The following is a 14839-nucleotide window of genomic DNA, read 5'->3' as shown; positions in this document are numbered from 1 at the left end:
TTTTCCAAGTGAACCCCTTTCAGGCTTACATAGGCTGTAGCAGACCCCTAAATGTGGGGTTACGCCATCCTGGATGAGGCCAATTGTGGGTGGGAAAAGAAAGTCTGGACTGGTCTCACACCCTGTCCTGTTAGGGTCCCGACTCCATTTCAGAGCAATAAATACAGGGTGGGAGCAGTACCAGCTGGAACAGTGGCACACCACTGGCCAGACCCCGGGCACCAACAGCTAATTCTGTCCACATGTCCATATTCTCAGCATCTATCCCAGCACCACTGGGCACAGGGCAGGAATCAACCATAGGTGAGATGCCAGTCCATCAACCAATCACAGAGAACATTCACCTACACAATGTGAACTTGGAAACTAAAAAAAAACAAAACAAAATGGTGGACGCAGAGAAAGCGGGGAACTCTGAAGAGGGCAGCAGAGCGAAATTCACAGGAGACGTGATGTGTGTGCAGGGGGCTGATGGGGAGGCGGGTTTTAATAATGATTTGTCATCATAGTGTGAAAGGCACTATATAATAAAAAGATAGCGTAGTTGGCAGGATTAGATAGATAGATGCCCCAACTCTTTTATATATATATATATATATAGATAGATGTGAAAGGCACTATATAATAGATAGATAGATAGATAGATAGATAGATAGATAGATAGATAGATAGATAGATAAAAATGACTTTTTTTGTCCAAAGAAGGAAATTTGGCTTTTTACAGACGCTCAAGAAATAATGAAATATCCTCTGAAATAAGAGGCTCCCCCTCAGACACACCAAGAAATACAAAACAAAACACTTTGGACTTAACTAAAGACAGGGGGCAGTCCAGAGAGGCGCTCTAAAGGCGTCTTGCTGTAGATATGGAGGAGCCCCGGGCGCGGTGTTCTTGTGCAGCGTTGTTCATGGTGGCCCTCACGTTTGTCTCCACTTTCGATGTCCGGTCATCACTCAAGGAGCGAATGTGGAGGTGGTGCACTGTGGCAGGTACTTGGGGGTCCACATCAATGACATGCTGGACTGGTCTCGTAACACAGAGGAACTGGAGGAGAAAGGGCAGAGCTGACTTGTTGGTCTCAGCAGACTGCGCCCATTTAATGAGTGAGGTGACGTCCTTCACTTGTTCTACGACTCTGTGATGGCCAGTGTGGTGTGCTGGGCCCATAACATCACATCAAGAGAGGCCCACCGAATCAGCAAGCTAATTAAAAGGGCAGACCCTATGGACCCCCAGGAGGTAGATGAGAGAATTTAAATGAAACTGAGGGCCACTATGAACAAAGCTGCACATCCTCTGTGTGACACAGCAGCGCTGAGGAAACCCATTGAACAAATAGCGAGGGGCGACACCGGGCACTGGGGCTGGAGGTCCGGGGGTTGCGCACTCGGCTCTTTAGGTTTCTTTTTATTTTTCTGTTAATTATTTTAAAAACACAAACAGCTTAGGTGACATGCCATCGTTAAAGTGGCCCGTGTGTGCGTTTGTCTCTGTGTGTCTGTCTGTCCCCTTGGGTTGTTCCTGCCTTGTGCCCAATGCCAGCTGCTCTCGGCTCCACCCTCCTCCATTAAGATCTGGTATTCCTTTTTTTTTTTTCTAGTTGACCGCCATCTCGTTTTTATTTTTTTATATTTTTGACTTTTCAGTAAATCCCCTTTAATCCCCTTAAAGGACAGTTTTTTTTTTTTTTGGCGAGTTTTGTTATTTAATTAACTATTTTTTTTTTTACTTTATCTTTTTGTCACTCCTGATTATCAGCATCATTGGTTTCCTTTTCTGCGCGTGGCCGCCCTGGGAGGGAGGATTTGTCATCGACATGATGGCTGTTTCAATGCCAGTTTTGGCTCGCGTCTCGATGCTTGAAATCTGCCACTCCACATAAGATGAGTGTGAAATAAAAAGTGGATGATGGCGAGTCGAAATGGGCCCTTTGTGGTTACATGAGTGAGTGGGCACTGTGAGGGATTGGCGCTGTGCCCGGTGTTGGTGCCCAGCGCTGAGGAGATGAGCTGCTGCGCTCAATGGGTTTAAGGAGTGGTGTGTGTGTGTGTGTGTGTGTGCGCTCTCTTCTATATGCGTCTCTTATATAAATTTACTGCTAAGGTCGCGTACCGTATGTGCCACGCTGCTCAGCTGTTCTTTAAAGTTCATTTACAATTTTTCCGTTTTTGAGGATATAAACGGAGCTCCTGAGGCCGCCGCATTATCAAAAATCTTTCCTGATTTAAAAATCAAACGATAAAACAAAATGAGAGATCAGAATTTAAACCGGTGGTCTCTAATCCCAGTTCTGGAGGCCCCCTGTGGCGGTGGGCTTTTGTTCAAAACCACTTCCCTATTAAAAAGCCATTTTCTTCTCATCATTTAATTTATTTGTCTTTTATTCTTGTCTTATTCTACATTTGGCAAAAGTGCAGAAGCATGAGATTGTCATTCACCTGAAATTTACAAATGTTCACACGTCTGCCATGGATTTGACTTCTCGACTCTCCTGTTTGCCTTTTGCTGTGCGGGTTTGGGGGTCCTAATAATGACGAGCGGAGCTGACAAATGACACCGAGGGATGAAAGGGCCCACTCGCCCCAGTCGGCCTGTTCGCTTGACACCGTGGGCAGTCAGTATGGACCATGCAGTAGGCTGCTGTGCCCACGTGTGATGCCCGTGAGTCAGGCCCACGCTTGAGTTTCTTAACCTGAGGATCTTGTTTGTCGTTTAGCTTTAGTTAGATAAGCGGACGTTGAATGCCATCTTGTTCATGTGACCCACGTTATAAAAACACAATTCGTTATCCTGCTGCCATTTCACGCTCCTCTTCATGCACGTCACTCTTTTCCAAGCCGCCATCGGCGTTTGCTTCGTTTTCTGGTTCCTGATGAGTGTTTTGCCTTCCACTTTTCCATTTTTATGTGCTGACCATCCGGCTTTGACTTCTCGCTTTTCCTGGTCTTTCTGGTTACTCACAACACGCCTCATCACATTGGGCTCTAACCCCCCAGAATGACGCACAATGGTGACAATGTGGAACTTCACAAATCCATTCCTTTACTGGACTAGCGGCCGCTTGTGGCAAGGCGTGCCAATCCACCACAGGGCACACTCACACTTACACCGCCAAACCAGACGACCTCAACGTTGGAGATGTAAGAGGAACTCTGGGATGTCTAGAGAAAGACACCTCAGGCAGATATGGGGGGGGTGCATCGGCAGAGACCACTGACATCGTCGTAAACTGGACTGCTGCTAACCCTGCCACCCCATAATGGACGGGACTGGGAGGTTGATTAGTTGGCACACTTGGGCCTCTTTGGTGTCACTTTAATCCTTATGTTGGTTCCCAGACTGGGGATGCTGGGTAATGCCCACCAGAGCTCCAGGACAAGCGGCCCCCGAGCAGACCCTGGTAATCCTCTCTTTCAAATCACAGATGCCCCTTTTCAGTCCTTTTCTTATGCCAGTCAGCAGGCACATTTATTTTACATTGAGGAATATTAAAGCCCCATTAATTCATAGGCCATCTTTTTAAATTTCTGGAAATCGCTGGCACTTGGAGCACTTTAAGTAATGCACTTCAGTGTAAATAACCGAGAGAGCGGCACTCAACGAAAATTGGGCTGAATCAAAATGAAAAATGCATTTACGTGGTGCCCGCCGTTTTGTCTCATTTTCTTTTCCGCGTTACAGAAGGCTTTTTCATCCAAATGTTTTCGAGCTTACACTAATGAAGTATTCTATTTATGTTTCCAAGACCTCGCCGTACACCAAAGCTGGCAGCTTACCAGGCCGTGGCGCAACTTTGTCATCTTTTGAGTGCACCCGATGAGCGCGACAAGCGGCAGGCATTTAAACAGCGTAAGTGGGGGCTGATTAAAAGACCCCTTTAAACGCAGCCTTCTAGCTGACTTAAGCACCGACTTGAACAAATGAGGGGCTCAGGGCACCCCTCGTTCTGCACCAGCTCACTGCTTTGTCAGTCTCTCTTTCTTTTGTCTTTTAAACTTTTATTTTACTAAACTGTGGCTGTAAGAAGCTATAATTCTCTCTTTATTTGTCACATACATAGTTCGCATACCCCTTGGGGTCAGAGCGCAGGGTCAGCCATTGTACAGCGAGCGCCCCTGGAGCAACTTAAGGTTAAGGGTCTCGCTCAAGGGCCCAGCAGAGTAGCATCTCTTTTTGGCAGTGATGGGGATTCGATACCAGCGCTGATCCTTAGCCTCAAAGCCACCACTCTGCCCTATTCTAAGCTAACGTCTGTGGCACAGAACTGGTGACAGCGGTCCTCGTGTGACCTACGGAGGGTCCAGAGCAGTGTGGGGGTACATGAGGCCAGCTGTGAAAACCTCCCTTCACTCACTTCCATAAACCGTACTGGCTGGTGAGCAGCGGGCAAAGCCCCCTTAATATCTGTGTGCCACTCAGCATTTTAGTGTGGGACTGCAGGGGTGTAGAAGGCCAGCTGTGCCAAAGTCACCCCGATACATCAGAAACTCTTCTTACGTCACCTCTGATGACATTAAACTGGATTAGGAGTGGCAGTGGGATACTCAGTGCCATCTGGTGGGTTAAACTAGAAATGCAGTGGGGGGATACATCAGGCCAGCTGTGAAGGACCACCTCATTTTACTGTAACACCTCTGATTTGTCCATAGGGGCCATTCATCGTTTGTATGTCACCTGGTGGATTAAACCGTCAATGAGAAACACAAAATAATTAAATAAGCAGCGCAATCATAACAGGAAATTGGGGTTGCTAGGTAACGGCAGGGGGTGGATCTTGAGTGTGGGACGGTGGGTTTGGTGGATCTCCACGTCAGGTCTTTAAAAGGCAACCTGCACTTACTCCGTGCTGTGAATGAGTGGCGTAGGGGGGAAGCGAGACCACCTGAGTAACACACCTGCCAAAAGAAAGAAAGAAGTGCGGACGAGGCTGTGGGGCGCAGACCCACTTCAAAAAAACGTACTGAAAGAATGTGTGGAAGAAAGGCATGGACGTCAACTTCCATCATCCAGGCTACTGCCATCCGGGGTGGAAGTGCAGCCCGCCACACGCCTGACGTCAGGCCCGGTCATTCCTGTCTTTCTTGACTCGCCTTTTCCCAAAGCCCGCTGGATCGATGCAGATACGTAATTACGGTTGAGGTTAGGGTGGCGGCCGAGTTATCCTGCTCTGTCGTGCTCTACGATTTTTCCTGAGTGGCTTACATTTTAGTTAGCATTCTTTTCAATGGCAAACGGGGTTTTTCATGCGAGTGTCCTTGAGATTTACTGACCTCGGCAGCGACATTCACAAGTCAGTAGACAGATTGGGGGTCAGGAGGTCGCAAGAAAGGGGTGGGTGGCAGAAGGTCCAAGTCGATGTTCACTGACCAACCCAAGGAGTGGAGGAGACACTCGAAACCAAAAGAGCGCAGACCCAGGAAGAGCCGGACATCTGAGGACCCTCTCTGGATTACACAGATGAACAGCGACCCTCTGATCTCCGGCTCGTTTCTTATTGTACGACGTGTAACGTGATGTAACTGTGCCGCGTGTGTGTGTGTTAAACACGCGGGCATAGGGAGCGTCTCACTGGCTCTGATCGGGTGCAAATGACGTTGACACAGCCGCCAACCGCCTCTCACGGTGGAGAAGGAAAACCCTGGCGAACCCTGACGCCACCTCCACCACCACCGTAAAGAACGGAGGACGGATCCTGCAGAGAGGGAGCAGCAATTGCCATCTTATTTCATGACACTGTGACGTGCCTCAGCCCCAGCTCTCTTACTGCATATGCCCGCTGATGGCCAGCACGAAGGTAACAAAGCAAAAGACACAGAAATACAGAGACGAGGCGATTCCCCGGATTCCCGCTTCCTTTTCACCTCATGTACTTACTCTTGTGGTCTTGATCTTGTTGCCAGAAGAGCACATCCATCCTGAATTATCGGGCAGCGTCTTGCACTCCTCTCCTTCCAAGCAGGGCTCCATCTCGCACCACCATTTCCCAATAACAATGGAAGCTGCAGGGGGAAGAAAGGACACAATGAGAGCAGACAATTGACGGCCCCCCACCAGTAATCCCTCAATTCAGCGGTACTTCTTATATTGCACAACACACACACCCTGACCAGCTCTTCATAACTCCACTCTCTGGAGAGTACTGGACACTGGAGGCCTTTGACGGGGGGGCGCAGAAGGGGTCTTTTCTATTACGTGCTGTCTGGTATGGCACTGCTGCTTGGAACGGTAGCCGCGTTTACTCCACAAGGTGTTGTTAGCCTGAGGTGGCATCTCCAAAGAGTTTTAGTGGGGACTAATGGGGGACGTCACCGGCGGAAACATCAATGTTAATACACAGCGTCGTGTAAAAGTCTTAGACACGTGAAGTCCGTAAAGCGAGGTAACGAAACGAGACCCACAATCCAACACCAAACCGACTCGGTATGTGGTGAGCCCACCCCGGTCCTCTCAGCCTCCTGGAGCCCCCTGAAATGGAGTCTTGTGGAAGACCACCAAACATGAGGCTATAAAGGAAAGGATTTGACTAACCTGCCCAGAAGAGGCTCACCTGAGCTCAGCCAGACCCTAAAAACTAAAAAAAATAAAATAAAAACGTGGAGCTGGCAAAACAACGTGAGATGGCCACAGAAACATCAAAACGCCCTTCAAGAGGGAGGATGACCACCAACCCCTGGATTGTGAGCAAAAGGAGCAAAAAAGGGATCTTTGTAAAGTGAAGACTTCTTTACCAATGTAATGGCTGGTGGAGGGAGCGGCCCACCTCCACTTGAAATCCGGAGCCCCTCAAGGTGTTTAAGGAGCATTTCGAGACCCTCTTGTTTGGTGAATTTCTGATCTTAAAGAGGTTCTGCAACTCGCTTGTGTGTTTTGTCTTGGACTCTTCACTTGTGATGACCAACTTTGTCACCTTGTCCTGTCACATTTGTTCCCAAGTAGTCCCCCAGTCTGACGTCTACTTGATTATGTTGACCTCCTTTTGTTTAAGGCAGTGTAACCCCAAATGGCTTCCTTTTTACTGTTATTTATGCTTATTTGTTTATATCGTTATCTATTTCCTGTCACTTTTGTTAGGTTTCTATGTGCAGATCAATATTCTGCTGGCGTTGAGGGCCTGCCCTAGCCCTGTAAAGGATCATGGGAGTTGCAGTCCTTCTGCGGTATGCGCCCGGTGGTTGGCGGGGTCTCCTTCTTGTTAGTGCTTACTCTTTGGATTTCCCGGCTGGATGATATCGTGATCTTCCGTTTCTGCCTCCCATACTGGGATTTTGTTTCCTTTTGGCCTCCTGTGCTGCGTGGAGCTTTTATTTTGTAAAATCCATCTTATATTTATAAAGATTCTTGGTTTGCCCTTTTTCATCTCCTAGGTTTGCAGTCGTCCTCTCACTTCTGGAACATTCAAGAATGTATTTTATAAACTGTGATTTGATTGTGAATTTTAGAAAGATGCGTTCATTTCTACTGACACACAAACGCAAAAAATACAAACCTAAGAAAAAACGGATATGAAAACAACTAAGGCTCTCGCACAGTCGTGCAGCCTGATGATCTCCGGGACTTTCTGTCCCACCGTCCTCCCTCGCGTCCTGCCTGTCTGTCTGTCATCAGCTGACCAAATGAGCCTCCTGAACGGAATGCTCTTCTCTCATTTGTCACATTCTGAGACTGCCATTCCTATTCATCAGTCTCGTCTTTTTAATGATAATTTAATTGCCCAGTGTCATTTTGAAAAGGGCAACACTTGATTAGAGGTATTTGTGCCCGACTAAGCGCCTCTCAGCCCAGTAAACGTCAGCAAAGCTCCACACATCAAGCTGGGATGGACGCGCCCCTCTGGTGGGACAGGAGTCCGAAACAATGGAGGACGAGCAGAAATGCCGCTGATTTGTACAACTCGGCATTATGTTACGAGAACTCGAGGCCCTAAGGAAATAAACATCAATGAAATGTTAGAGAAAAAAGGACCCACAAACCAGGCCAGGACCTTCGCTAGCCTGCCCAGAAATCATTGACACCAAAAAAATAAAATAAAAAATGTCAGTCAGGCCAGAAAAACACCCGAGTGAGGATGAGGAGAAGGAACCGAGTCAAAAACAAATGAAGATCAAAGCGAGAGTCGTCAAATCCACAGTCAAGGAGCGGAGCAAAACTAAAGAATGAGAACAATAAAAAACAGAAAGAATAGCAAGGAGTTCAGTTTATCCAATCTGAAACACATTAGGACTCCCCAGATGCCTTTAAACGGTCACGCTTATGACATCACCGCCGTGTGGTCTCGGTGCATCATGGGATATATCGTCATGGACGGGGGTGACACGAAACCCACAAAATGGAGGTCCCAAAGTCAAATCAAAAATGAGATCCCATTGCAAAACCAATGGTAGGAATCAATTGAATGGATAAGAAAACCCCAAGAAACTCATAAAAATGTATTAAAAGAGACAGGCCTCACGCCAGGCAGCCGGGCCCCAAAATGTCTCCTTATTGTCTTTAACTACCGACTTCTTCGCTTTGACGCTTTGACTTTTTTCTCTTTTGATTGCGTTTCTCACAAATATTCCCGTTAGTGTGCCGTCAGGAGACATTTTAAATTAAGAACCAGAACATGCCAACTATGCCCTCTTAAATTTAATTAGCTATCCCTGTGCTCAAACCCAGACTCGGACAGCAGCTGGAAAACTTGACTGTTTCGCTTTCTATTAAATAAAACGATGCGCTGCATTTGAATGAAGTCTCGTGTCTACTGATGCCAGCGTCAATCTTCAGACGCACTGAACTAACGGGGGCTTTGAAGGACGGCACACAACGTCCAAAAATATCTCCGGAATTACCAACTGGGAAGGGGGGGGATGAGGAAGACTGTCAAAAACCTGGAAAACACAGGACTTTAATAAAATAGAAAAAGTTATTTGACACAAAGGCTCTGTAATTATTATGGGGAACAAAACATCAAAAAGGAGCTCAAGGTTCAAAAATCCAGCAAAAAAATCACAGAGAACGCTCCCTGACGGCCAACAGCATTCACTGCGGGTTACCCTCCATCTTTATGGGGCTGATGGGCAGGTGGGCCCACCTCCTGGGGAACCTCCCACAACACAATACACACGGACACAGAGAAGCTAAGTGGCCGACACAAACATAAAAACACCCTGGGCAGCTGAGCTGGCGGGTGGCATCGGCCGAAACGTAACTGCAGACATTGCGATTATTACGATGGAGTGGTGCCCACTGAGGTGTGCCCAGAGTGACTCGAATCACCTGGCCTACTCGAAGGCATCTTTAGAGTGCCCGCAGGCTTTCATCTTGCATCTGGGCATTCTTTGTTTGTGCCCACGAGCCCCTGACTGCCAGGAGCCTTCTCACTGACTTGCGAATGATCAAGGGGTCCCCCCCGCTCGATGACACAATCACAAGACAAACACAATGGAGTGAAGGGGGGCAGTCAGGTCTCCTGTCGAAATCAAAGGTGAGAAATAAGGCACAGCATTCAATGAGCTGCTCTCTGTTATGTTATGGGGGCCTGTCACTGCCATTCTTCCTCGGGTGCCCTCTCACCAGGACCTCCGCCCACTCCGTGCCACATCGCCTTTTCGATCCTCCGTGTTTTCCACAGACGTGCCACATGGATGCCGTGCTTTCTCAGTTTCTTTCTTTGCACTTTGTGCTCATCTCACAGACGTCACACGGGTACGAGTGACATTTCCAGGGCCTGCCAATACCATCACTCAGGCGGGTTTTGTTCCTTTCTCTTCCTCTCAAGCGGCTGTCACACACATGCTGCACGTTACTCCACAACGGCACACAAGATGGAGAACGGCTATAAATAAAATTTAAATAGGGAGCCCATTTTTGATCCTGCCAGAGAAAAGACTTGTCAGCTTAATGAAAAGATATCAATTTTCTGCACTTTGTTCAATAAATTGTAGTTCATTTCTAAGTGGATTAGAATAAAAGAAAGGTCAAACTCCCAGCGAGAAGCCTTGGGCACCAGGGGAGTCTTCTGATGTGAGAAAGCAAGAGAAGGAAAGAAGAAGAAAAAAAACGAACGAAAGAAACCTTTCAAGTTTAAAAAAACAGCTGCAAATCTGGAGAGGCCAACGTGTAGCACCTTGGCGGGCTGACTGCGGACCTGAGCCTGGCGCACTCGATATCGGGATTAGCGGCGTGCCCATTAGTATGACGAGGCTGCAGTCACCGTCTTAAAAACGCCGCTTTTAGAAAGTCATCACCAGGGCTCTCCTTGTAAAACAACAGGAACGTGATGTGAAGGATTGGGCAGCCGTCGAGAACTGCGAGACCCCACTAGAGGGGGATGTCACTGCTAAACCCTGGCTGGCAACAAGGGCAAGCGCCACATCTTTAGAACACAAACTCTTCACAAAACGTGGAGCACCAATGCAAGATATCCATCCATCAGTCAAAATGAACTGTGGGAGACCCTCTGGATTTGTAGGGTGGAGGGCAGTTATTGGGACCACCCACAAAACGCAAGGAACATAACACAGACAGCTTCTTTACAAAATCCCAAACAACGAATAATACACATAAACAACAAAAGTAGCAACAACATCATCATCAACATTAATCAAACAAAGGAGACATAAAACATCAATTTGAGAGCCGACCCTGATTGCAGCACAAGGGGATGCAAACAGCAACCCCAGGCAGTCAGACCCCCAAACTCAAAATGACCTAAAATGGGGCATTGGGCTTTAAGGTGCAGAAACTCTTTTGAATGTTTCAAATACACACAAAGTGTCTCTCAAGGGAGAGGAAACCATAAAACCTCTGGCTGAACAGGACCTCTAAAATGCTCAGGGCGGTCTGCGTGTTGTGCTCATTGCTGCAGCACACTAATGGTAAAAAGGGGGGAGGCCCTCACAAAGACCCTATTTGACTTGCCCAAAAACAGGTCTCACCCCAGGGGAGCCTGACCTAGGAAACTGGGAGGCTTTAGGCCTGTCAAAATGGAGGACAAGATGCAAACAGCAGTCTTAAACATCTGTAGATATGTGAAACTCTGGCTTGATTGGCGACATGCCCCACCAGAATCTTTAAAAACAACAAAATACTCAAAACGTTATTAACATTTTGAATAATATTAGGCAAAGAGGTAATCGCCTCAAAGGAAATCCTAAGCAAGCAACTTTCAAAACAAGCAGCAGAAATCACAAGAGCCACTAAATACAAAGAAGCAAATCGTCAGAACGAGAGCTCAGCAAACCACCAAGCACGCTCAGTGAACGACGAGGGACTGCATTACCCATCAGGCTATGCAGGGCTGGGGGCGGTCTCTTGATGGTGATGGCTAGGTGGCTCCGCCTCAAGGAGAACCACCCACAAGATACAAGGAACACAAGACCGCACTTCTCAAACGTAGAAAAAAACTGCACAAAAATGAACAGACTTGACGTAATTAGACAAATCATAAATGAAACAGAAAATATTATACACAATAACGGAAAACAATGAACAATAAGGAAAAAAACACAAATAAAAAGAAGACAACAAAAAGCACCTCCAGCAGGGGCCACCGGAGGATCCCTGGCTTGACCAGATAATCCTGGGCACTCCTGGGGAGTGCAGCCCCATCTTGGACTTGAACGAAAGCTTAAGGCATTGGGGCAGTCCATCAAACCCGTGACATCTTCTAAGGGTGGGCGCGCCCCCTTGATGGCATGTTAGCTGAAGTCGCGAGCTGCTGTGTGGCCACCACAGAATCGTAGCAAAGTTGATGGGCAGTTGAGTTCATGGCCTTCCTATAGTGAGGCTCCGGTTTTGTTAGTCAGTGTCTCAATCGAAAAACGTCAAAGGAAAAGAAAAGAAAGTAAAGGACGCGACACTTTGGCTCTACAGGCTTCATTGTAATTAGTAACGCCATCTACCTGTGGACTTGTCACTGCGCTCTCTGCCTGCGCACAGTGAAAGGCGCAATACACAAATGCACAGAACTGAGTTGAGTTCAACTGCCCCACTTCAATGAGTCGCAGGAAGCAGTAAGGCAACAGATACAAAGTGGGACCGGGATGCAGCCCTGCACACAATGTCCTCCACCCGAATCATAAGGACATCAGCAGTCTGACCATTCACTCATAGCTAAGCTGCCCCCAACAGCTCATCCAGACCCTTCTTGAAATTCTCAAGCTTTCTGCGACTCGCCGCCACGCTCTTCATCAGCACTGAGGTGACACCTTACTCGGGTAACATCAGCAAGGGGCTCCACCCGTGTGTTTCTTATGAAAGTCCCCCCCACATCACCACATCCCCACAGCTCAAGGCTGGGCTCCTCTCAAGCTTTCTGCTCCACCTCCACGCACGTCATCAGTACTGGGCTCTGATTGGTCCGTTTCCTATGAAAGTCCCTCCCCACATTTGAAGGCTGTGCCCCTTTCGATTGCTGATAGGCTGATGCCACCCCAGCATTTAGTGCTGCCCGCCGTCTCTTTTCTTGCACACTCCAGAATGGGCAACAAGTGACTGATAACACCATAACATGTTTTTAAAATGTGTTTCCAGGAAGCACCCAAACACACAGCGGTTTTTAGGGGGTCCACAGTCTCCCAGAGACCCCATGTATGTCTCACCGTGAATAAAGGTTGCTTTACAGGACTAAAAGTTACGCAGCGCCCTCTGTCCCTAACCATACAGTAACATGAAAGCTACGCTGGGCAGTGCCAAGCATTACCTACTCTGGTAAAATCAAGCAATGAAGACATGAAGCGACTGCTGCCCACTCCGCAGGATGTCAGCTTCACTGCCCACATGCAGACAATCAGTGGTGACCACCCAGTGCCCTCTCACATCGACTGTTGTGCTCTGCCTGTAGGAGATCATTGAGCTGACTGCGCTGTGAGCACTCAATGGAACGCCAGGCCGCCATGCTGCTTTTTAAGAGGGGGTCTCAAAGAGCTGTCACAGATGAAGTCAATTCTAGGAGCTGGCGTTCAGTTTTAGCTTCTGTACGTCCGACACATTAAAAAACCTCAGCATGTGTACCTGCAGCATGGCCTCGTTTCTGAAAGTGTGCCATGACAGCTGGGAGGGCAGCCGCTCACGGATTCCATAGGCAGGCGCCTTCATTTACCTTTTATTTCAGCTCATAAACTGTCACATAAGCAAAAAGTCCCCTTCACCAGCTGAGGAAGCCACATGTTATCTCATGAATATGCAAATCACTTCATGGGTTTTAATGCCCACTTCTGTTTGGCTAAACAGTCCTGCAATTCTATGTGAGCACTTGGGAGCCAACAGGGTCTGCTGGAACATCCATAAAAATGGGAGCAGATGGGGTCCGGGGTGGGGCAGGAGAGAAGGCGCTGAGGAAGAGGGAGGTATGTAAAGCACCAGGGTGGAAGGCTGGTGCTACTCTGGCCCTTGATGGCGCCAGCGAGTCCCACCTGGACCTGAGGTAAGGACTGAGCCTTCAGCCAGGTGGTTTGGTTTTCAGCTAGGGATGCGCTTGGACTCATCATCACTGATCCTTCTGGGGGTCACTGGCTGTTTTCGGCTCTTCCAGCATCAGGTGACCCGGTGGTGTCAATCTGTGGGTCACTCATCCTCACCCGGAGCCTCTGGGGCAGATCTGCTCTGTCAGACCAAGCAGCATGTTAAGTGTTGCAGAACGAACGGCCCACGGACCTTCTGCCCCCGACCTCTATGGGGTCCTTTCTCATGGCACCCTTGCACCAGCCCCTCATTCCTGTGTCTGTTCCTTTCACTCCACCACGTCAAGCAGGTGTGAAGCCCTCTGACGGGAGGACCACATCTGGCCTTAGCATGAAGGTCACCATGGAGTCTGGGAACTCGAGTGGTCTCCACAGGTTGAAGCTGCAGTGCCAATCTGAAGCTGTCCTGAGTGAGCCCTCCAGTTTTCCATCCTGTGATTCCAGATCCTCTACTGCCATGGCCAAGGCAGTGGCGTAGCGTAGTGGGCGGCAGGGGCGGCCCGCCCCGGGCGGCACTTTTAGGGGGCGGCAAAGAATTACTGCATATTTTAGTCTTTAAAACAGAAATACCTAAATAAGGGGGCGGCGAAATTTAACTCCGTCCTGGGCGGCTGACACCCACGCTACGCCACTGGGCCAAGGTGACTACTAACTCACCTGAATGGCAGCCATGAAGATGGATTCTGCGGTCACCTTTGATACTCGTTCAGGCCAAATTTCTCTCTGGGGACAAAAAGTTCTCTCTAAGGTTCCATCTCATCATGCCACCCCTCTGCCCTGGCAGTACTTTTGGGCTGATGATGATGTGCTTCAGGGTTCCTTTTCCGGGGAAAAGACGACAAGATGGTGCACCACCCTTGGGCCCAGACAGAGAGGTTTGTTGGGCTTGGTAGAAGACCACAGACCGACGTGAGGGGTCTGGCCTGCCCCTTGTCTGCCCAGGAGTCCACCTGCTCCTGGCTCCTTGGTGCCCAGCTGGCTTGTGCCTCCTGCCTTTGGCCTGGTCATGTCAGGGAGAATGAAGGCCACTTAGCCCCGCCAGTCCAGATGCCACAGTCCCAACCAGCATCCTTGGATTTTAATATAGCCCTGCGACAGGAGGCCCTTTCCCAGTGAGCTACCACCCTACAAGTTCACCGAGTGTTTACTTTATGTACACTGGGGGCCGGTGGCACGTGAGGTGACTTTCTGAGTGTCACATCGGGAGTCATCATATTGCCATTCATATAACAGAGTATGGCACCTTATGTGGTCTCCACGGCCCCTCATGAAATTCCAGTGTCACGATACGTTTGTTTCCAGATCTCAGGTGACAGAGAAGTGACGAGGCAGAGATTTGCACAAAACTGAGTTCCCAGTGAAGTGATGGCACCTCATGACCAGCTCAATTCATGCC

The 14839-nt window shown here is 48.6% G+C and overlaps 1 protein-coding gene across 3 annotated transcripts in view; it reads right to left on the bottom strand.

Moving 5' to 3' along the window:
- LOC120540379 (chemokine-like protein TAFA-1) overlaps window positions 1-14839 on the bottom strand; it is a 251517-nt gene that overhangs the window by 28802 nt on the left and 207876 nt on the right. For all 3 annotated transcript variants that reach the window (XM_039771091.1, XM_039771090.1, XM_039771089.1), the window contains exon 4: window positions 5876-6000. In XM_039771091.1, the coding sequence (XP_039627025.1) occupies window positions 5876-6000 (125 nt within the window). The remainder of the gene's footprint in view (window positions 1-5875; window positions 6001-14839) is intronic.

Source organism: Polypterus senegalus, chromosome 12 (assembly GCF_016835505.1).
Source record: "Polypterus senegalus isolate Bchr_013 chromosome 12, ASM1683550v1, whole genome shotgun sequence".
Classification (NCBI taxonomy): domain Eukaryota; kingdom Metazoa; phylum Chordata; class Cladistia; order Polypteriformes; family Polypteridae; genus Polypterus; species Polypterus senegalus.
Note: the sequence above shows the minus strand (reverse complement) of the source record. Positions and strands in the feature narration are given on the sequence as shown.